The sequence below is a fragment of the Juglans regia genome, chromosome 7, assembly GCF_001411555.2.
Source record: "Juglans regia cultivar Chandler chromosome 7, Walnut 2.0, whole genome shotgun sequence".
In the NCBI taxonomy this organism is placed as follows: domain Eukaryota; kingdom Viridiplantae; phylum Streptophyta; class Magnoliopsida; order Fagales; family Juglandaceae; genus Juglans; species Juglans regia.
In genome coordinates, this window is record NC_049907.1 from 31,636,125 (window position 1) to 31,661,771 (window position 25,647).

The 25,647-nt window shown below is 40.0% G+C and overlaps 1 protein-coding gene across 1 annotated transcript; it reads left to right on the forward strand.

The window, feature by feature from the left end:
• Positions 1-8,519: 8,519 nt before the first annotated feature.
• LOC118348924 lies at positions 8,520-9,002 on the forward strand. The gene is made up of 2 exons (XM_035691504.1): positions 8,520-8,657; positions 8,736-9,002. Exons 1-2 carry the CDS (start codon positions 8,520-8,522, stop codon positions 9,000-9,002), a joined length of 405 nt encoding a protein of 134 aa, XP_035547397.1.
• The last annotated feature ends 16,645 nt before the right edge of the window (positions 9,003-25,647 follow it).

Consider the following 25,647-nt stretch of genomic DNA (forward strand, 5'->3'; position numbering starts at 1 on the left):
CATATCTTGGTCCGAAAATTTTATGGAATGTTTTTAGCATGTGTTTGTAAATTTTCATTGAGGTTTTGTTGCATGAATAAAGCTTTTGATGATAGATTTGCTTAGATTTAGAAACTTGAAAACTGGAAGTGGAAAAACAGTTTTTGTTTTGTGAAGGTTTGAATATTTCGTGGTTTAATCTTATTCTAAAGGCTTTGATATTTTTATATGATGATCCTAAGCCTCTTATATACATGTTAAGATGTTATTTCAAAGATATTTAGTATTAGTTTTAAAGATATGATTTTCTATGCAAGAGGATTTCAGTTTTTGCCTAAGATATGATGTTTTTGGGTTAGATCCATGTTTATTGAGTTTAAGCCATGTGATTTTAAGTTTGATGGCTGGATCTTCTGTAGGACATATTTTTAAACCATGAGATGTTTTAGTTTGAAGATCACATGTGTACAAGCCATGGATCAAGAGATTGATCAAAGTTAGTGAAGAGAAAAGTTTCTGTTTTGGACTAAGTTCAAAACCAAAAACTCCAAGTGTTGTTTTGTGATTTTGGGTGGCTTTTGTTTGATGATTTAAAGCATAGTTGATATTAGGATGATGTTACGAATATGTTAGAAGTAAGATTTGATTTTTTTGAATTCTAGGAGATGTTTTTATTAAGGTCAAAACTTGTGATTTAAGGGTTTACCTTTTTTTTTTAAGTTTGGGTCTGTTTTACTAACAAGACCCAAACTTTTGGTGTTGAGAAATGTAAATTTTGGTAATTTTTGGAGTTAGGATGTAAAATCTTTAAGTTAGGGGTAAAATGGTCATTTTCTCACATGTAGAGAGTAAAATGGTAATTTTACTCTAAGTTGTCCCTCTTCACTTTTCTAATTATTAGTATTTAATTTTTAAATTTTAGAATACCCTCTTACAGTTCCTCGTGTTTTGCACTTTACACTCATAGGACGCGACGATCGATGTAAGTTAGCTCTTAACTTACTATCACTTTACTGTGTATGTGTGATGAGTAAGGGAACTACAATTTATGTTTGTATGTTGTTAGTATCATATGTGCCATTCCAAGTCATTACGTATTTATCTGTTACACAAAATTTATTCTGTCATGAATTATTCATCTGTTACACAAGATATTCTGTCACGTATTGCTATACATTGCAAGTATATCATGTTAAGTTAAGTATGCCATCTGTTACATGTATTTCATGTCACGTAATATTCATTGTCACATGTTACGCCATGTTAAGAAATGTTGTCTGTTATATGGTATGCCATGTTACGAAATGTTGCATGTTACATGTATGCCATGTTATGAAATATTCTCTGTTACATTTATGTCTCGAAGTATGTCAAGTCTGTCGTCTTACGTTCATGTCACATTATGCTACGTCAAGACTTCTGTCTTTTATGTCACATTACGAAATGTCATGTATGTCAGTTAAGTCATTCATGTCAATCACAACCCTAAGCGCTAGGATAGGGTAATATCCTAGTGGAACTCCTTTGTTCACACTAGAGTATCTAAATAGGTGTGAAATTCTCTGGGTTGACGAAGTATAGTCAACAGGTTGCGAATTGGGGCCTAATTAGCTGGTCACCGGAGCGTGCCAGGCACTAACGCAGATGGAGTCAAACTTTATTTTACGTGTGTCCACAACAAGTGTGGCACAAACAAATAAGTCATGGGGCCACAACAACTGTAGAGCATGAAGTATGGGGCCACAACAACTATGGAGCATACACTACGTGAGACACTGCAATTGTGGCATGTAGAATACGTGGGACCACAACAACTGTAGAGTACGTATTAACGCAGTCACAGCTGGTATAGACACCTGTGATGTGATGCGGTAATCGGTAGGGACACACGGCTCAAGGGGACCCATGTAGCACCCATATGGTCACTTTATTAATTAAGTCCATTGAATAAGATTCCAAGTTTATGTATTTCACGTTCAAGTCATGTTTCACGTTATGTTATGTTCAAGTTTACATTCACGCAACCATGGTAATCCAATGAGATAAGACTACTCTATCATGGTGACCTTTTAAGACAAGAATATATTTCAAGTTTATGTTATGTTATGTTCACATTCACATTATGTTCCAAGTTCGCATTTATGTTATGTCATGCTCAGGTTCATGTTATGTTAAGTTCATATTCAAATTATGCATGTTCAGGTTCATGCTATGTTTCAAGTCCATGTTATGTTTCAAGGTCACGCTCATGCTATGTTTCAAGTCTATGTTATGTTTCAAGTTCAAGTTCATGCTAAGTTTTAGTTTCAGTTTAAGTTATGCTAGTTATATTATGTTGTATGTCAAATGCTATGATTACTTATGATTTGATTATGTATTCATACTTTTACTGCCATGCATGCATCATTAACCTGTGTGAAGTTTTTTTGTTAACTTACTGAAATTTGTAATCAAATCTTACTGTGGTAGTCCCAACTACCATTCCTCCCGAATGGTAGATCTTGTTACAGGATCTGAAGGAGAAACGGGAATTGACCAACTGGAAACGATCGACTAAGCGATGGTGCGACGTAGATGGTAGTACAGTAGTTACCTCATTACTACTTGTATTTGTGGAGTTCAAACTCCAACACTCTTTTGATCACAACCATATGGACTATTGTTGTGATCTCAGTTGTTTAGCATGTCATTAAGTATGAAGTATATTTTAAGTATTTGGGATATTTCAATTTGGTACATAGTATTGCTAAAGAAAAAAAAATTATCCGCTGCGAATATTGCATAATGCTAGATACATGTTAGGAATATTACATCTTATATGTTATGAACGGGAGCAGGTAACCTTGTGTTGCATATCTCGATGCTTCAAATGTCCGTCCGATCCCAAGCAGAATTTGGGGACGTCACAGTAATATCTTAGTGGAACTCCTTTATTCACGCTGGAGTGTCTAAATAGGTGTGAAATTCCCTAGGTTGACAAAATACAGTCAAAAGGTTGCGAATAAGGCCTAACTAGCTGGTCACCAGAGCATGCCAGACACTAATGCCGATAGAGCCACTTTATTTTACGTGTGTCCACAGCAAGTGTGATACAAACAAATCATGGGGCCACAACAACTATGGAGTATGAAGTATGGGGCTACAACAATTGTGGAGCATATACTACATGAGACACAGCAATTGTGATACGTAGAATACGTGGGGCCACAAAAATTGTGGAGTATGTATTAACGCACTCACAGCTGGTATAGACACTTGTGTTGTGATGCGGTAATCGGCAAGGACACACGGCTCAAGGGGGACCCGTGTAGCACCCGTATGGTCACTTTATTAATTACCTCTACTGAATAAGATTCCAAGTTCATGTATTTCACGTTCAAGTCAAGTTTACGTTCATGTCAAGTTTCAAGTTTATGTCACGTCAATCTAAGTTTCAGTTTTAGTTCAAGTTATGTCAGCTCATGCTATGTTATGTCAAGTCACGTTGTGCTTATTATTTCATACCATGTTATGTCAAGTCATGTTATGCTTATTATTTCATGCCATGTTATGTCAGGTTATATTATGTTTACTATTGACGTTGATTGTGCATTCATGCCTTTATTGTCATGCATGCATCATTAACCTGTGTAAAGGTTTTTGGTTAATTTGTTGAGATTTATGATCAAATCTCACTGTGGTGGTCACAACTACAATCCCGAATGGTAGATCTTGTTAGTGGATCTGAAAGAGAACTGGGAATCGACCAACTAGAAACAGTCGACTAAGCGACGATATGACTTAGATGTAGTTTCCTTAGATTACTACATGTATTTTGTGGAGTTCAATCTCCAGCACTCTTTTGTTCACAACCATTTTGGACTAGTATTGTGATCTCAGTTGTTTAGTATGTCTTTATGTATGAAGTATGTTATAAGTATTTGGGATATTATAAATTTGGTGCATAGTATTGCTAAAAAAAAAAATTATCCGCTGTGAATATTGCATAATGCTAGATGCATATTAGGAACATTGCATCTTATATGTCATGAACAGGGGCAGGTAACCTTGTGTTGCATGTCCTGATGCTTCAGATGTCCGTCCGATCCTAAGCGGATTCTGTTGGCATCACAAGGTGGTATCAGAGCAACACGTCTCTGGATTGTAAATCCACATGTCCTTAGGAAATCCACCAAATATTAGTCTTGAAATTGTTGAAGTATGGGAGATAATACGTGTTCTAATATGTGTACTTGTGTGTTTCAAGAAGTGACACATGACTCGCGGTAGGATATCTCGAAACCCAGAGGGAGGCATCAATCAAGAGAATCAGAATCCCCCAATGGATGGAGGATTAGCTGAAGCTGTACATCTGCTGGCTGACGTGCTTAGACAACAGCAACAACAACAAGCGCATGTACCCAGACCCGATGTCAAGGGTTGTCCGTATGAGGAGTTCTTGATCCACTGTTATCCAAACTTTTCTGGTAGTGAAGAGCCACTGAAAGCCGAGAAATAGATTATGGATCTCGAAAGGACATACGAGATATGTGGTTGTACTGAGGACCAGATGGTTCTATACGCTGGATACATATTCCAAGGAGAAGCTGGAATGTGGTGGGATACACGAAGGTAGCTCCTAGTTAGGGAACTAGGAAGTCTCACTGCACTATCATGGGAGATATTTAAGGAAGAGCTCGACAACAGATTCTTCCCGGATTTTGCCAAACAGCTGAAGGCACAGGAGTTCGTGAGTTTAACTCAAGGCAGTCTGACCGTAGAACAGTATGCTACTAAGTTCATGGCGTTAGGAAGGTTTGCACGACACTTGATTTCTACTCAAAGGATACAGGTATAGAAGTTTCAAGCAGGACTTCAGCCAAGGGTCTCTACTCAAAGGATACAGGTGTAGAAGTTTCAAGCAAGACTTCAGCCAAGGGTCCATAGTCAAGTAGCTTACTTAAGAATAGAGAATTACCAAGAGTTGGTAAATGTGGCCGTGATAGCAGAGGCTGAGCAGAGAAGTCTAGCAATCCAGACCAATTCTGAATGAAAGAGGACCATGCCATTTGCTACAAGCAGTAGTGCTGAGAAGAAGAGGTCTTTTTCCAGCCCAGTGAAAGGCAAGGGAATAGTGACAGGAGGACATATGTTGTCTGCTTATCCGTTATGCCCTAAGTGTGGAAAGTGTCTTCCTGGAGAATGTCGTAGTGGTTATGGAGTTTGTTATCGTTGCGGGAAACCAGGACATTTGATCAGAGATTGTCCCAACACGGCACAAGGTAGTGGAGCTGGTCATCACATGCCAAGGCCCTACATCCCAGCACACGTGTATGTTGTAACCCTAGGTGATATCGATGATGACGCATCAGAGGTTGAGGAAGCTGGCGTCATCACCGGTATTTTCCTTAAATTCTTTATGCTTTTGTTCTTAACTTGAGTGTTGGAAATATGGTTATTAATAGAATCATGTTATATTTTATTTGCAAACGTCAATCTGTTAAGGTTCACAGCTTGTGTGATGTTTGATTCGAGCGCGTCGCAGTCCTTTGTGTCTGCAACGTTTGGATGGATTTGTAGTTTGCAAACTGAGTTATTACCTCGAAGGGTTGTAGTGTTAATTCCTTATGGGAATACGGTAGCTTGTACCCGTTTAGTTAAGGATTGTCCTGTAGAGCTAGAAGGAAGGATGCTGAAGGCTGACCTACTAGTATTCGGTCAGATGGAGTTTGACCTAATCTTGGGTATGGACTGGGTATTCAAGCACTATGCTAAGATAGACTATCGGAAGCGAGAAGTGGTGTTTGAATCCCCAAGTGAAGACATAATTAGGTATGCGTGAGCATCAATTAAGGCCACCCCGCCAGTGATTTTTGCTTTACAAGCCAGAAAGTGTATTGAGGTTTGAGCCTCAGTTTTTCTGTTGATGATTATGAAAAATACAGTTGGGAGTGAAGAAATCCATGGGATACCCGTAGTTGAAGACTTTCCTAAAGTTTTTGTCAACAAGCTACCTGGTTTACCACCGGATAGAGAAACTTAGTTCAAGATAGAGTTGGAACAGGCAACAACTTCGACTCACAAGGCCTCGTATCGTATAGCCCCTACCGAATTGAAGGAGCTCAAGGTGCAGTTGCAAGAACTTTTAGAGAAGGGTTTTATCCGCCCCAGTTCCTCACCGTGGGGAGCACCCATGCTATTCGTGAAGAAGAAAGATGGATCTATAATGATGTGCATAGACTACAGAGAGTAGAACAAGGTGATGATCAAGAATCAGTATCCGTTACCCAGGATTGACGATTTGTTGGATCAATTGCAGGGAGCATCAGTGTTTTTGAAGATCGACCTACGATCCGGTTATCATCAATTGAAAGTTAAGGAACAAGATGTCTCGAAAATTGCCTTTAGGACAAGGTACGACCACTACGAGTTTTTGGTAATACCTTTTGGGTTAACCAATGCTCCAGCAGCATTCATGGACATGATGAACAGAATATTTAGACCTTATCTGGATAGTTTTGTCGTCGTATTCATTGATGACATCCTAATTTACTCGAAGAGCGAGGAGGAGCATAGAAACCATCTAATTATGGCTTTGACTATACTCAAGGACCAAAAGCTATATGCCAACCTTAGCAAGTGCGAGTTCTAGCTTGATGAAGTGAAGTTTTTAGGTCACGTGATCTCTAGTAGAGGAGTAGCAGTGGACCCAGTGTGTAGCCACGTGAGCATGCTAATGGGCAGCGTGGCCCTGCACCCCCCCATGTGCCGCAAGGCCATGCGCACATCCATGTGCCACACGGCCAGTCCAGCCAGCCCAGCCAGCACGAGCACACACGCCCATGACCACCATCCTCCCGCAAATTAGCGAGGTTAGTGGCATGCCTCACAACATGCCATCCAGCACACGGCTCCAACCCGTGCCTTGCAGAACAGGCTAGTGGCATGCCCACTAGGCATTCTATCTAGCGCATGGCTCCAGCCCATGCCTTGCAGCCAGCACCTAGGCCACCAGCCTGGGCCATGTAGTGCACCCACATGGCTCACCATCAGCAAGCCATGCCGCACCACCTAGCCATGGACCAGCCCGAAGACCAACATGCAACCACTTAGCCCACCATGGGTCCATGCATGTCACGGCCAAGTGTGGTCCACGCCACTATCTATTTGTTTTTTTATTTATTTCATTATTATTTATTTCCAATGGACCTATTGGGAGTTTCCAACTTGTAACTCTTATAAATAGGAACGTTAGTCATTTCTTTTACATCTTTTGGCAAAACTCTTAGAGAGAGAACTATTGTTGGAGAGATCACCAACGGTGTCTTTGCACTTGGGCTTTTTGGGTGAAATTCGTGAATCCCAAAGAGAGGATTACACCTTGCAATTCATTGAATATGTGAAATTCATTTATCTTGTTTCTTTGCAACTTGGTGAAATTCGTGAATCCAAGTTGTGTTCATCAATATATGAGGTTTATCCAATCCTTGTGCAATTCGTGAATCAAGTATTGGATTATTATTGTTTATGCTTTTTTTCATTCAAGTTCATAAGTGTTTTGCTTTTGTTCTTGAGTGTTCATCATTGTTCTTAGTGTTCTTCATATTTTTGCTCTTCCAATCCATACACTTCATCAAAGTCGACCAACACCTTGTTTGTTAAATTTCCATAATTGATTTGCATCATCAAACCCTAGCCTAGCTGAAACACACTTTCCCCCTTGGTGCAAAGTCCTATTCGGCCACTACTTGCCTTATTTGGACTTGACGTAGCCGCCCACTCCACTTGCCAAACTAGGTTCCTATAATTTAGGAACCCTAGTTGACCCAAACACTACACCATACACGGCCAAACACTTTCCAAATTGAGTTCCTAGATTCTAGAAACAACTTCCTAGAATCACTCCCTAGCCTTGTTCAGCCAACCCTAGCCGACCACACCTTACCCAAAGTCCCAAAACCCTAAACACAACCCTAACCGTCCATCATCATCATCCAACCCTAACCCTAATCTCAAGTGGCGCCAACCATACTCACCCCATTGCCGTGCACCACTTTTAACCAAAGAAACCATACACTTTCCCAACCATTTCCACCACTCCATACACTCATTCTAGCCTAAACACTTAACCTCACCTTACCACAATGGTCATCGTGACCACCATTGATCGAGAACCAAGCAAGAGAGGAACAAGATTTTGGTCACCATAACACTACCATTGGCGTGGAGAACACAGTATTTAGGCAAGTTTTCTTGAGTTGAAGAAAAGACTTACAACCGCACCGGTACTTACACTGTTGGAGCCTCTTAAGCCTTTTGTAGTGTATAGTGACTCATCTAAAGCATGACTCGGGTGTGTGCTGATGCAAGAAGGGAAAGTAGTTGCTTGTGCTTCACGTCAACTATAGAATCATTAGTAGAATTATCCTACACACAATTTGGAATTAGTTGCAGTGGTTTTTGCTCTTAAGATTTGGAGACACTACTTGTATGGCGAAAAGTGTGAAGTTTTCATAGATCACAAAAGCCTTCAGTATCTATTCGAGTAGAAGAACCTTAATATGAGGCAGAGAAGATGGTTGGAATTAATCAACGATTATCAGTGCAACATCAAGTACCACCTCGGAAAGGCCAATGTGGTAGCTGATGCTTTGAGTCGCAAGAGCAGATCAGAGGATTTGTCTATCTTGTCGTTAGAAGTAAATTCACTCTTATGCAATATGAGGAAACTGTTGATCGAGAACCATAGTTGGGAAGTCATTCTTACCACCATTTAGGAGTTCATTCCATTGGATTGGGAAGAACTGAAAGACCGTCAGAAGAAAGATAGTAAGCTTGCAAAAGTCATCGGGAAAATTGAGAAGTCAAAAGGACCAAAGGACTTTAGCATCAGAGAGGATGGAACTTTGTATTACAAGAACCGAAGGGTCATCCTAGCAGACCAAGGGTTTAAAGGAAAGGTAGTGAAGGAAGCTCATAACACACCTTACACTGCTCATCCCTGTAGTACAAAGATGTACCACGATCTGAAGCAGCATTTCTAGTGGGAAGGAATGAAGAAGGACATAGCAAAATTTGTGAACAAATGTTCAGTATGTAGATTAGTTAAAGCGAAACACCAGAAACCAGTAGGTGAATTGCAGCCACTGCCAATCCCAGAATGGAAATGGGAGGATATCTCGATGGATTTTGTAGTGGGATTTCCAAGAACCTCAACCGGAAATAATGCTATCTGGGTGATAGTGGACCGTCTGACAAAAAGTGATCACTTTATACCCATTAAGAATACAGAATCTTTGGAGAGATTAACGAGAATTTATATAGCAGAGATTGTCAGATTGCATGGAGTGCCTAAGACGATTGTGTCTGATAGAGACCCTCATTTCACGTCACGTTTCTGGCAAAGTTTGCAAGACTTGATGGGAACTAGATTGAAGTTTAGTAGTGCTTACCATCCGCAAACAGATGGGCAAACAGAAAGGACAATACAGACTTTGGAAGATATGCTAAGAGCCTGTGTTTTGGAAAATAAAGGGAACTGGGAGAAGCAACTACCTCTAATAGAATTTGCTTACAATAATAGTTTCCAAGCCACCATTCAGATGGCACTTTATGAAGCCTTGTATGGCCGAAAGTGTAGATCGCCGTTGTATTGGGACAAAGTAGGGGAAAGCAAAGTGCTTGGGCCTGAAGTCTTGCATGAGATGAAGGATCAAGTCCACATGATCAGAGAAAGGATGAAAACTGCACAGAACCAACAAAAGAGTTACGCTGATAATCAAAGGAGGAGTATAGAATTCAAAGTTGGAGATTGGGTCTATGTGAAGGTATCCCCTATGAGAGGAGTAAGCCATTTTAGAGTGAAGGGAAAATTAAGTCCAAGATACGTGGGACCCTATGAAATAGTGGAAAAGGTGGGAGCAGTTGCGTACCATCTAGAGTTGCCAACTGAGTTCCATGGAATCCACAATGTTTTTCACGTGTCCTCATTGAAGAAGAGTTTTGGGAACCTGATACTGGCAGTGGTGGATCTCGCTAGTGTACCTTTACAATCCAACTTGACCTACGAGGAGAAGCCGGTACCAATCATTGACTGGAAGGAAAAAGAGTTACGGAACCGCAAGATTCCATTAGTCAAAGTACTTTGGCAAAACCATAATATTCAAGAGGCAACTTGGGAGAAGGAAGTCGATATGCGAGCCAAGTACCCCCAGTTATTTGATACCTAATCCAGTCTTGTTTTATTTTGTTTTCGGCTCAGTTGATATTTTGTGCTTCACTTTGTATGGGACTGCTATATCAAATGTGGTACTTCGTTGTTTGGATATCAATAAAGTATATGTTTCCATTACAAACTTTTGTGGGCCATTTTTAGTGTGTATACTGTAGAATGTTCTCCGTTTTGATTATATTCTTTTTGCAGTTCCATGGCTCAAGAGCCCAAGACCATCCGTAAATTGACCCTTCCCACACAGCGAGTGCTTGAGATGTGAGAACACGGTCGTAGAAGACATTTAGCTGAGTTGAATAGGGAGGTGTCCGCTTATTGGCATAAGACGGAACGCAAAGAGCACCACCGCACACACATTCTAGACATTGATAGTAACAGAGTAGGTTATGAGAGGAGAGCCTTACCTCATGAGGAGTGTTACCATCTGTTGCACCCGACAACATGGCTTGATCGAGATAGTTTCAAGGCTAGGATGCCACGGGACCGCGCAGAGTCCAGCAGCGCAGCTGAGGAGCGTGCTGCCATCATGGACACTGAGCCCGCTACCTCAGGCTCATCCATGTCGTCGACTCAACATGGGCGTTTGTTGGATGATGGTCAGGAGCCTGATAGCAGCGATGAGAAGGTCGTACAGCCCCCCAACCAGGTCATTTTGAAAATTTGGTGTATGATTCAGAGGACGATGTGTTTTAGTATTTACCCCAACACACCATGCCGACGGACATCAATGCACCTCCATCGAAGCAGACCAGTAGTGATACGTCTAGTGATGGACAATAGTTCTGGTGGGCAACATCTTTTACTTAGCTTGTTAATGTTTGTACTTGCGTCGATTTCGAGGACGACATCTTTTTTTTAGGAGGGGAGGAAGTAACAACCCACTAGAAATTCACTGGTGGAAAATCTATTAACTCTAGGAACCTCGTGAAAACTCCATAAGTTTTTACAAATCGACCAATCACTCAGGTTTTAGTGTGTCAACATAGTCAGTGTTATCACTCACTATGGTACTAGAAATATGAGTTTAATTATTTGATGTAGTTAGAAGTGTCAAAATATGTTTTGGTCTACGCCATTAGACTCAGTTGATTATTTAGGATTTTAGGGCACAACAGCCCATTTTCATAATTTCAAACGAAACGCTTGTTCGAAATTGTGATTTTATTTTTAGGGACACTTTGGGGTTGAATTTCAGTAGACGATTTTCACTATAGGTTTATGAATATTCAGAATTTTTCAATACTAAGTTTATTATGCATTTTTTTTTAGTGAATAGTAATCTCGATAAGCTCACCCAGTACAGTGTTTTCAAAATCACAGTGTGGAATGTCCAAATTAGGTTAGAGAGGTTTTATTTGGACACTTGGCAAGATCTTAGCCACACATGGTGAATGGTATTAGACACTTGGCACAAAGAGGAACCATTAGTTAGATTTGTGAAGGAAATCAGGGTGTGAGATCATGCTAAGGAAAGCTGTGTTTCATCTATTCAACCAAATTTTACCAAACCAAAGAGGGTTTCAATCCTACTGAAACCCTAAATGGTTGGAATCCAATTGTAACCCCAAAAGCTTGATTGAGAATTGAAACCCTAAACGGTTTCCCCAAACCCTAAAGTTGGCCTCCAAACCCTTTCTCACCCCGATTTCTACAATTGTGTTTAATCATTTGATTAAATCACTTTCACATGCAATTAATTAATCAAATCCTTGTTATGACATCATTATCCAACCTTTTAAACCTTAAAAATTTGGTTTTGGGCTTGATAGGACCTCAAACCCTAACCAAACCCCCTTGAAACCCCAAATTGAAGCTCACTTGACTGGGGCCCAACAAGGCCCACGAAATTGGCCAGCTTGGCAAAGCTTCTTGAAGAATTTTCCTTCCCCACATGGCAAACCATCCACTTCCACAAGTTGCACCCAATAGTGCCTTGATGTGAAGGAGAAATCCACTCTATCAACCTCCATCTCTCACAACTGCTGCAGGCAGTCCTGGCCCTTCACTATTCTCCACTTTATGTCACATAGCCAACTCCAATCAAGGGTCATTCAAGCCCACAACTTCCCCCTCCAGGAGTCTAAAGTCGTGCAAGGCACATTCATTCCATTTTATCACTTCTTCACCTATTCTTAGAGAGAAAATCCAAAAGAGCTCTCTCAGGCAGATTTCTGGGTCTTTTTGCGTGGCCATTTTTTACCCTTTGTAAGTATTTTTGCACAATGATTCCTTCACATAAATTGTTCATCTTTGAGTGTAGTTTCTATAGCTATCTTATTAGTCTCATTCCATGCTTATGTCATTGGTAAAAAATATTTTTAACCATGGAAAGGTCATTCTAGGCGTGAAACTGTAGACTATGTTATGTTTTGGAATTTTTGACCAAGCTAATGGACATATCTTGGTCCGAAAATTTTATGGAGTGTTGTTAGCTTGTGTTTGTCAATTTTCATTGAGGTTTTATTGCATGACTAAAGTTTTTTATGATATATTTATTTAGATCTAGAAACTTGAAAACTGGAAGTGGAAAAACAAGTTTTGTTTTGTGAAAGTTTGAATAGTTCGTGGTTTAATCTTATTCCAAAGGCTTTAATATTTTTATATGATGATCCTAACTATTATATACATGTTAGGATATTATTTCGAAGATATTTAGTATTATTTTTAAAAATATGATTTTCTATGCAAGAGGATTTCGGTTAGGCCTAAGATTTGATGTTTTTGAGTTAGATTCATGTGTTATTGAATTTTAGCCATGTGATTTTAAGTTTGATAGTTGGATCTTCTTTAGGACACATTTTTAAACCATGTAATGTTTTAGTTTGAAGATCACATTCACACACTTACCCTTGAATGTCGGGTTTCTCACCAAAAACATTTTGTAACAAATTCCTTTTTTCAGTGCTGTTTTCAGTAAGTTAAAGACATGACACTAAACCACTGGGGTCAATTTACATCTTTAAACATTCAGGTAACTTCCTTCCGTCTACTTGTCTATTTTGGGTGTTTCCATCACATGATATCCTAAGTTTCAAATACTCAAGTGTTGGAGTTATTGCTGAATTATAGGACAAAATTTACAACTAGATAGTGTTGCTTCACTCTCTTCTTCCACTGATCACCACATGATGCTAGGTATAAGATCTGGATTTTACTTTGGAAATAAATAGTAGTGAGTCTTGCTCGGTGCTGATTAAAATTTAGAAGTTTCGGACATTTTTGTGGACTTGTGAACGGAGAAAAGTTTCATGTGTATTGTTGTTTTGGTTGAAGTTGATGGTGGTTGCTTTGAGTTATGGGCTGCTAATGTGGGGTTGATATATTGATTATTTGAGTTTGACATTGGTTTTGGTGGATGTATAGGTCAATATTGAAATTGGTATATGGTATTCTTGGTTGAAGTGTGGGTTGTCCTGATTATTATGTGGCTATTTGAGTTGCGTTAATTTGTTGAAATATGGTCTGGAATTATGGGTTTTAATTATTTAGATCGAAGTTGTGTTGTTCATCATTAACACTTAGTGTTTATTATTTTTTATGAACAGGTGAGAAGACTAATAGTGGTGGAATTCAAAGCATAGATAATACATTGCAGGAGTCATGTAAGCGAGGTTCCTATGTTAGACTTTACACGAATTGTTAGACCGAGGTTGATTTTCTAAAAATTTTGCATGTTTTGTTTTGAAATGAGAACTTGGAAAAAACAACCTCGGTCATTTATTTGCATTACTCATGAAATCTATATGAAAGAGGGAAAATATTTTTTGACATGCATTGTGCAGACATGAGCTTTATTTTATCATGTTGTCCTTGAAATATGAAAAAGAGCGATATTGAAAATCTGAAAATCTGTGCATTGATTAGAAAGATGCTCTGACTTTTATTTCCAGTATGTGAGAATGATCTGAATATGTTTCAATACTCTTTTTTCTTATATGGCATCTGTTTGGCATGATGTACTGATTTTGTATCTAACTCTGTCTCTACTCTGCTCTATTTGGGTTGGTACTAACTTCTCTGTTTCTGTATTCACACTCGAGACTTCGAGAATAATAAAGGGAAGATTCACCTCTATCTCTGCCCGGTTTGGCCACCGGGGATAGCACAACCCTACCACAGGGGTTAAACATAGTCTCTGCTTTTTGAGATGTTCTGCTTTGATGTGATGATGATGCTTAGGTTATGTTTTCCAAAGTACTATGGGTTTTATGTGGCTTAAAATCATCGCTCTGTTACGTTTGAAAGCATATTTTGTTCTGCATGATAACTCTGGGAAATATTTTGTTCTACATATTGTACTCTGTAAATGCTCTTGTTTGCACTCTAGTATATGTCCTCTGCTTACTGAGTTGTTAATAACCCACCCCTTATCTTCATAATATTTTTCAGATAATGTGAAGGGTCTAACTGAGGACCAGGAATAGGAAATGTGAGCATGGCTAAGCCGAGGATAGGGTGTCGAGTACCTTAGGGTACTAATGTTAAAAGACGGAACTCTGATGTCTTTTAAATATATTTATATATTTGGTTTTGGTAGGACTTAAAGATTTATCAGTTTATTATGTTGAGACTACTAGGTGATTGTCGACCACTTGGTTTATGTTATTATTGTAATGATGACTTTGTGGAGTTTATAATGTGTCTATTTGGAAAATATGAGACTGTTTACTATTTATGAAATTTTTGGAGATTTTGGATGTGTTGGGAGACATGTTATTAAGTGACGGGTAGTAATTCTCTTGCCCATCCGGGTACGGGGCGTTATAGTTGGTATTAGATCTAGGTGTGAGGTTAAGCAGACTATAGTATGTGAGATTTCGGGTTATAGATAGACTTTAAGAAATCATTTTCAGATTGATGTGATAGTGGAGCGGACTATAAGGCATAATATTGTTAGTATTCGACGTTTTAGAATTTATAGACTTTAGGAATGACTTGATGTGTAGGATTATACAGGTTTAGGAGTTGAATTCATGTTGATTGAGGTTTGTTTTGATTCTAGAGACTTTTTATAAAGATTTGATAGGGTTAAAGGTTTAGACTTTGGAGATAGATCATTACTACTATTGTGCGTACATTTTTTCTCTTTATTATAGGTACCTTTATAACTCTATAGTATTATATGTATATATTTGTCTTATAGGTACCACTATTTATTTATATTTCTATGAGCTCGATATTTTTTAAACGATTGTTAAATGTCCAAGTTTTTTTTAGGATACCACCTCGTCGTCGGGAACGAAGTATATCAGATCTGAACGCAATCGATAACGAAAGGGAATCAAATCCGAGTGCTTCCAAACTACTTCGAGCAGCAGCGCATCAATCAATAGATGATCTTGCGCAGAATCCCCAGGGTCGCCAATGCAACAATAATGAAGGAGGTTGTACTGTTGAACAATTCAACCAGATGCACCCCCTTCATTTGATGGGAGAGGTGAGCCAACCATGGCAAAGGATTGGGTTCAGGATATTAAGGACATACCATGGGTCTTTGTAATACCCCGCTCCTTCCTTCTTACGTACGCTTCTTCTTTTTGACGTACATTCCATCTTTTTGACATAAGCAAACTCCGAGGGCAGAAATTATGTGAATTATCTGCCCCTTCTATCTAGCGACTGTGAGCCTCATCATGTGTGCCGAACCCCGATGGCGTGTCTTCAAATATATTGTGTGACTTCTAAGACACGCCTAGTGTTTTAAATGTATTGGAAGTATTTATAAGGAGTATTTCTAGTGTTATTGAACTAAGCTTGATTTTAAATGCGACAATTATAATATTCTTGAAGAGCTGCAAAAATATTATAATTGTTGGAAATCATTTAAATGTTATTATTAAAATGATTTCAGTTATTTAAAATATTATGAGATTTAAATTATGTTGAAAGTTTTAATTAATCAAATGGTTGTATCCTTTTAAATATATTAAATAAGACTTCATCATTTATTAATGATGAAAGAATATTATTTTATAAACTAAAGTTAGTTTAAATAATATTCTACCTTAATTCCTCTAAGTGCTTTTAATTAGTTAATGTTTACGTATTTTCCAATAAGTGTTTTAATCCTTCACCGTTAGATTGTTTTGAGGACCCCAAGATGAGGGGTCTGTATTAAATACTGAAGCCCTCTCTCTTTCCTCCCTCTCCCTCTCGGCTTGCACTGCATGACACCCCCTATGCCCGAACTGCTCCACCCCACAACCCGACGCCGCCGTGCGCCGATAGGTCTCACCTCCACCATCACCGGTACCACCTAACTCTAGTGAGAATCCCTACACCAGTCTCCCTCTCTCACACTCTCACTTCCTCTCACCTCGGTCCTCCGACGCCACCACCTACACGACAGCTTCCCCTCCCACCGGCCATCATCCTCCAGCAAGCTCAGCCTCCACCTCACAGCCACCTTCCTCCCATGCACGTACGTGGCCTCCTCCATGCACGGGTTCACTGTGCACGTCCCTAGCACCGCCGTGCGCAACCACCTTGGCCACTGGACACCACCACGAGCTCCTTCTGGTCTCCCCCTTCCTCCTCCACGTGGCCCGAGGCCCATAGCCTCCCTCCACCGCACGGGCTTCTCCCCTCTCCAACGCATGGGTTCTCCTCCCTCCACCACCGTATGCCGCCACCCACGGCGTGTGACCACCATCTCCAGCCTCTTCCAGCCACCATCTATCCCGACCACCCATAGCTCCAATCTGCCACCCATGCACGCACACTCTCTCTCACTCTCTCACAGGCTTCTCTCCATCACACACACGGCCATCCCTCCCTCCACCACCATGGACCACCATGCCACCACCACCGAGCCTCCATGGCTCCACCAGCATCCCCCTTAGTCCAACCTTAAGCCTGAACCACCACTTTATGTGGTGGGTAGCCACTGCACATGATGGACAGCCACTGTGCGTGGCTGACCGCTATTGTACACGACTAGATCCATCATGTTACGCTCCTTGCCACCATCACAAGGCCACCACGAGCCCTTCCATGACCACACCTAGCTATCCAAACACCCAAACAGTCACTGTACGCGGTATAGTCACCCCGTACGTTCCTTCCAACGTCTTCGACGATGATGGTTAACTAGCAACACAGGGGTTATCCCGTCAATGGTATAACCCTCTATCCCTTGTTATTTATGTTATTAGTTGACTAGGTTGTGGACTGTGCTGTTGGTATTTGTGGAGTGGTGGTATTGTGATGTGCTGTGTAATGAAGTGTTGGGCATAGTTGGGAAGTACGCTGTGTAGTGTTGTGGACTGTGTTGTAATGGTGATTTGGCGTGGTGTGTGTGAGGGGAGTACATGTGGAATGTACTCCATGTGGCAGAGTGATGCACCATGTGGTGGATATGCCATAATGGTGATGTGGCATAGTGCGTGTGAAGGGAGTACACGCAGAGTGTACTCCATGTGGTGGAGTGATGCACCATATGGCGGGTATGCCATAATAGTGATGTGGCATAATGCGTGTGAAGGGAGTACACGCAGAGTGTACTCCATGTGGAGGAGTGATGCACCATATGGCTGGTATGTCATAATGGTGATGGGTCATAGCATGTGAAAAGGGAGTATACGTGGAGTGTACTCCACGAGGCAACAACACTTTGTGTGGCGTGTAGCAGGATAAGGATGATTGTGTGATTGATGGGCGTGGAACGTGATGAGCAGTGTCGGGAACTGTGGAACAATGTCCTAAAGTAGTTATGGCGTAGCCTGTAGTCTGAGGTGACAAGTGTCACCGTGATGGACTTATGGCTAGGAGTATGCATGAAGTAGCAGAACAAGTATAAGAGTACGCAGCGGAAGCATGACTGGGCAACGTCACTTAGTGACGTGGTTATTGGCAGTCATGCTTATGATTGGTGAAGAGTTAGTGTAGGAATGGCGTAGCAGAACGTGACGAGATGTCACGATGTGATGGGAGTATGTGAGGAACCATACTCACGATGAGTTAGGAGTTGACGTAGCAGGATGTTAGGTGATGCGACAAGGTCATGGTGCAGCTTAGGAGTAGTCTCGAGTTATATGATGTGACATAAGGCATAGTTGTGAATGGAGTCTTGTCATGTTAAGTGTTGGGATGAACTACCAAAAGGGATGGGTAGCATGAAGAGTCATGCTAGCCGGGTTAAGAGAAGGTTGGTATCGAAGTATGACCCTTGTCCCTACGAGCAGGTGATTAACATGTTATATGTTGATCTTAGGTGATAAGGGGTAAGGTACATGTGTAATCTGGTGAGACACATGTGCCAGACAGATTCACCATAAGTAATGGGTAATCTGTCCTAAGCATAGTTGCATGGTGCTTAAGCCTCAGAGTTGGCTTAGAGCCGTGTGGCTTGTATGGATGAGAATGAGGATTAGTATGGGCTAAGGTGCATGAAGATAGTGACGAGTGTACTGTCTAAGGATGGGATGTGTGACTTAGTCGATCTGAGTCATGCATCAGAACGTGGTTAATGAGAAGAGTAAGATGAAGGTCCTAGTGTCTTAACCCTAAGGTGAATCATGGGTTCACTTTAGTGGATGAGCACTCGAGGCAAGACCTTGAGTTGGAAGATGTGGTGACCATAATGGGTCCCCAAAGGTCTTGTCATAGTAAGGGACATGGAAGAGCACGAGATAGAAGGAGAGTGCTCTAAGTGAAGTGTAGCTCTGTTTATAGTTTAAGTTGCTTATGCATTAGATAGAGAATGAAGTTAAGGTTATATGTATGCATGTAGGTTGCCATCTGACACGCACATGAATGGACTGCATGGTATGAAAGTAGCATGGAGTCTAGGTAAGTATTACGTTCATACTCTTCTAGAGTTTTTCTAAAATACAAGAAAAAGAAAATGAAACGCTTTTCCTTTACGATGCTTTACAAAAATGACACGAAAGACGTTTTACGAAAGAAAATGTAAGTTTTCAAAGGTATACGTATGTACGGCCCCTCCTTGGCAGCCCCTTTTTATGCACCTAAAGTATTAATTGTACTCATGTGAATGGATGACTATACGCTGTATGTATTGTATATATTTTTCTAAGAAAATCCATGAACTGATGAAATCGCATGAAAGATATGAAAACAGATGCTTTTATGGATCCTACGAACCAATGCTTTCATGTGTGCCATGAGGTGATGCTTATAGATGCCATGAAAGACAACGTTTAAGGTGATGCTTATGGATGCTATGAAAGCTGATGTTTAAGCTCATGTACGTTCTTAAATGACGTTTTCCATGAACGAACTGTTAAATGAAGGATAGAGCTGAAATGAACTGAAAAAGGAAAGACGATTTTCAGGCTTATGCCTTAAACGATGTTTTTTCTCATGAAATGATGTTTTCTCATGAAAAGGAATGTTTTCTCATGAAATGACTCTTAAATGAAAGAAGAGAAAAGAATGCAAGCTCCAGCTCTTTAGAGCTGACATGAATGAATGAATGAAAAGCAAAGAAAGACATGAAAGCATGAAATGTATGAAGATACGTAACGGCCACATGAATGAATGGAAAGGGTACCAATGAATGGGCAGATTGCAATCCCGGGTAAGTAGTACTGGAAGTGCACACAATGCTGCCCCTGACTGAAAAGGGATTCCCAACCTGTGGCCATGAGCGGAGTCTGGGTCCAAAGGAAGAGCGCTAACCCTAACATACGGGGCGTAACAGTGTGTATTGGCCTATGAAAGTGATAAGAAAGAATGTATGTATGCATCAATGTAAGTGCATGAATGCACGAATGCACGTATTCTTGAAGAAATGAAGGCACTGATGGGATAATCGTTTCACAAAAAGAAAGCCTTTCTTTAAAGAAAAATCCCGTCTAGTGATGTTTTCTAAAAGAACGCATGTATGCACGTATGCATGTACGTATAGTATGTATGAATGATGAATGCATGAATAAAATCCTCTGTTGTTATATTTTAACTGTATGAAGCAATGCTTATGAGTCTTCGACTCATTTTACTTTTTATGCATGCCCCTCCTCCTCACAGGAACGGAATGAAAAGCACGCGTCAGGACGGACATGACCCATGGGGAAGAGCACAAAAGTCTAGGCATGAATTTTAAATGTACGAGAGAGGCCTTTTTATTTCAAGATTTATGTTTTTCGCTGTAAACCTCTTTTATTCTCAAAGCACATTTTATTTTATAACGTAGAGTCTTGCACCCTGGGTATGCAAGTAAAAAGTTTTAAATCGAACTGTAATTCCTGTCGTCCTTTCTAAAAACATTTTATAAAATGTCCCACTGCAAGACGGGCGTTACAGTCTTGACCTACACAGATGAGCAGAAGGTGGCATATGCCACATTCAAGCTGACCGGGAGGTGAAAAGATGGTGGATTTCTAAAAGAACTATGAGAGAAATTGAAGGGATGAAAATAGTCAGTTGGATTCATTTTAAGCAGATTTTTCTAGGTTGCTTCTTCCCAAGCTCAGTTAGAGACGACAAGGGTATGGAATTCACCACTTTGGTGCAGGGAGCTATGACAGTGCACTAGTATGCAGCCAGATTTACCGAGTTGTCACATTTTGTTGCGTACCTGATTCTTGATGAGGAGAAGAAGGTGTGTAAGTTTGAACAGGGACTGAATGAAAAACTTTATGAACCAGTGGTAACCTTTCAGATTCGAAACTTTTCAGAGTTGGTGAATAAGGCCATAGTGTTTGAACAAAGCCTTCAAAGAAGCGCTACTCTATATGATCAGAGGAAGAGGACTACTCAATCTGGGTATCCTTATGGCATGATCCAGGGACCGTGGATAAAGAGGAACAAAGGTAGTAGCTCGAGTAAGAGGTCGGTTCAGGGTAACCAACAGCCTTATCTGTGTAGGACATGCAACCAAGTGCATTCTGGGGAGTGCAGAAAAGGGGCAAGATTATGTTTCCATTACTGCAAACCAGGACACTACATCAAGGATTGCCCATTGCAACTGGACAACAACAAGGCGATTATATCGCCACCTCAGAGAAACAAAGTTACAGTATGAGGCAGCAACCAACGTCCTAGTATGCCTACATGGGTTTTTGCACTGACACCTGGAGAGGCAGAGGATAGGAATGATGTGATCATTGGTATGACTTCTTTGATTTGCTTTAAGATATTAATTTGTTGGTTGTTGTTAAGACTTTGGATATTTTAGTTCATGGACAATGCAGAACGTGATCACAGGTACCCTTTCTTTGTTTTCTAATAACGCTATTGTGTTATTTGACTCAAGAGCAACACATTCCTTTGTTTCCATGGCTTACTCTAGATTTTTCACTTTAGAAACCGAAAAGTTGAAGTACAAATTAGTGGTCTCAACCCCAATAGGAAATTCAGTAGTCTGTGATGAGATTCTACCGGGGTGTCCTTTATCCATTGAAGGAAGACTAATGCCAGCTAATTTACTAGTGTTCCACATGATCAGGTTTGATGTGATTTTGGGTATAGATTGGCTGGCTACCTACCACACCAGTATTGATTGTTTTAAAAAAGTAGTATTTAGACCCCCAAAAGAAAGTGAATTTTGGTTTGTAGGGTCGAAAGTGAGGTTACATCCACCCATCATATCTGCTATTCCAGGTTGGAAAACTGTTACGTGATGGTTGCCAGGAGTTCTTAGCCTGATTGGTAGAAGCATCAAAAGAGGAATTGAAATTAGAGCAGATACTTGTTGTGAGTAATTATCCAAGACATTTTCCCAAAAGATTTGTCTGGACTATCGCCTGAGTGAGAGGTAAAGTTTGCTATTGAATTAGTCCCAAGCACGACACCTCTTTCGAAAGCTCCATATTGGATGGCACCATCTAAATTAACGAAACTCAAGGAGCAATTGCAAGATTTATTGGACAAGGGTTTCATTAGGCCAGTGTGTCACCTTGGGGAGCTCCAGTTCTTTTTTGTGAAGAAGAATGATGGATCAATGAGAATGTGTATTGATTATAGGGAACTTAATCGGGTGACCGTAAAGAATAAGTACCCACTACCTCGTATAGAAGATTTGTTTGACTAGCTCCAAGGTGCACAGGTATTTTCTAAGATTGATCTTTGATCTGGGTACCATCAATTGAAGATCACGGCAAAAGACGTGGCTAAGACGGCTTTCAGGACCTGTTATGGCCATTATGAGTTTTTGGTCATGCCTTTTGGCCTGACTAACGTCCCAACAGTATTCATGGATTTGATGAACAGGGTGTTCCTGTGACGCCCCCCAAATTCCGCTTGGGATCGGACGGACATTTGAAGCGTCGAGACATGCAACACAAGGTTACCTGCCCCCGTTCATGACATATAAGATGCAATATTCCTAACGTGCATCTAGCATTATGCAATATTCGCAGCGGATAATTTTTCTTTTTAGCAATACTATGCACCAAACCGAAATATCCCAAATACTTAAAACATACTTCATACATAATGACATACTAAACAACTGAGATCACAATAATAGTCCATATGGTTGTGATCAAAAGAGTGCTGGAGATTGAACTCCACAAATATAAGTAGTAATCTGAGGTAACTGATGTACTACCATCTACGTCACACCATCGCTTAGTCAACCGTTTCCAGTTGGTCGATTCCCAGTTCTCCTTCAGATCCTGTAGCAAAATCTACCATTCGGGGGGAATGGTAGTTGGGACTACCACAGTGAGATTTGATTACAAATCTCAGCAAGTTAACAGGAAACTTCCACACAGGTTAATGATGCATGCATGGCAGTAAAAGCATGAATGCAAAATCAAATCATAAGTAATCATGGCATAACTTGACATACAACATAACATAACTGGCATAACTTAAACTGAAACTGAAGCTTAGCATGAACGTGACTTGAAACATAACATAAACATGAACATGCATAATTTGAACTTGAACTTGAGCATGACATAACATAAATGTGAACTTGGAACATAACGTAAACGTGAACATAACATAACATGAACTTGGAACATATTCTTGTCTCATGGGATTACCATGATTGCGTGAACGTAAACTTGAATATAACATAACGTGAAACATGACTTGAACTTGGAATCTTATTCAATAGACTTAATCATTAACATGACCATATGGGTGCTACACAGGTCCCCTTGAGCCGTGTGTCCCTGCCGATTACCGCATCACATCACAGGTGTCTATACCAGCTGTGAGTGCGTTAATACGTACTCCACAGTTGTTGTGGCCCCACGTATTCTACGTGTCACAATTGCTGTGTCTCACGTAGTGTATGCTCCACAGTTGTTGTGGCCCCATACTTCATGCTCCACAGTTGTTGTGGCCCCATGACTTATCTGTTTGTGCCACACTTGCTATGGACACACATAACATAATGTGTGGCACCATCGGCGTTAGTGCCTGGCGCGCTCCGGTGACCAGCTAATTAGGCCCCATTCGCAACCTGTTGACTGTACTTCGTCAACCCAGGGAATTTCACACCTATTTAGACACTCCAGCGTGAACAAAGGAGTTCCACTAGGATATTACCCCATCCTAGCGCTTAGGGTCGTGATTGACATGAATGACTTAACTGGCAGACATGACATTTCGTAACGTGACGTAACATGAACGTGACATAAAAGACAGAAATCTTGACGTAACATAACGTGACATGAACGTAGGACGACATGCATGACATACTTCGAGACATAAATGTAACAGAGAACATTTCATAACATGTCATACATGTAACATGCAACATTTCGTAACATGGCATACCATATAACAGACAACATTTCTTAACATGGCGTAACATGTGACAATGAATATTACATGACAAGAAATACATGTAACAGATGGCATACTTAACTTAACATGACATACTTGCATGTATAGCATGTATAGCAATACGTGACAGAATATCTTGTGTAACAGATGAATAATTCATGACAGAATAAATTCTGTGTAATAGATAAATATGTAATGACTTGGCATGGCACATATGATAACATGCATACATACAATTTAGTTCCCTTACTTATCACACATACACATTAAATTGATAGTAAGTTAAAAGCTAACTTACCTCGATCTTCGCGCTTCGAGGCAAAACTCAAGTGCGATCACGGGAAACTGAAAGTAGTGATTTCTAAAAATTAGAACTTAATCACTGACAATTAGGAATATGGAAAAAATATCAACTTAGAGTAAAATTACCATTTTACCCTCTACATGTGGGAAAATGACCATTTTACCCCTAACATAAGGATTTTGCATCCTAACTCCATAAATCACCAAAATTTACATACCTTATGTAAATTTTGTCCTAAGCTCAAAAATCAATTCAGAAAAATTTAAAACTAAACACAATCATCAAAACTCTATATGGCCGAAGCTTACAAGGCTATTTCCTTTGCTTTTTGTTGTAATTCTTTCAAATCTCGAAACTCATGATTAAACCAAAATTTTTCTTCTACCACACTCATAACATATTCTTAAGAACAATCATGTTTTGAATCATGAACAAAAGTCATCAAAATCACTAAAACCATACTTGAACTTTTTGGTTTCTCTTCTAAGTTCAAAACAGAATTTTGTTTCTAACTTGTTTTGATCAACCTCTTGATCCATGACTTATAAAGAAGTGATCTTCAAACCAAAACATCACATGGTTCAAAAAGGTGTCCTAAAACAGATCCAAGCTTCAAACTCAAGATCACATGGGTAAACATCAACCAAAACATAAATTTAGCCAAGAACATCATCACTTTGGCCTAACCGAATATCTCCTTGCATAAAATTTCATATGTTCGAAACTAACATCAAATATCTTCAAAATAACATTCTAACATGTATATAAGAGGCTTAGGATCTTCCAATAAAAATATCAAAGCCATTGGAATAAGATTAAACCATAAAAGATTTAAACTTTCTCAAAACAGAAACTGTTTTTCCTCTTCCAGTTTCTAAGTTTCTAGACCTAAGAAAATATTTCACCAAAACTTTTAATCATGCAACAAATCCTCAACCAATAATCATATACACATGTTAACAGTACTCCATAAAAATTTCGGACCAAGATCTATTCATTAGCTTGGTCAAAAACTCCAAAATATAACACACTCTCCAGTTTATCGCCCAGAATGACCTTTCTGGGGTCTAAACAACTTTTTACCAATCAAATGATCTCCAAATGGAACAAATAAGATATCCACGTAAACTAGACTCCAAAATAAACAACTTTCATGAAGGAAACGTTGCGAGAAAACACTTACAAAAGCTTCGAAACAGGCATTCAAAAGAGGTACGAAAAACTGTCCGAGAGTGTCTTTTGTGTTCTATGAAGGAAAAGTGTAAAGGAGAGCTGCTTTTCGTGGGAAGTGGACTGAAGAGCTTCTTACACAAGCTATGTAAAGTGATAGGACTGAATGAATGGTTGAGTGTTGGCCTTTTCTTCTCATAAAAATCAGACCAAGATCTTTTCTCAAGGTGGAGTGTGAGAGTGAAAGAGTGAGGTGGCCCTTTTGCTTTGTCTTTCT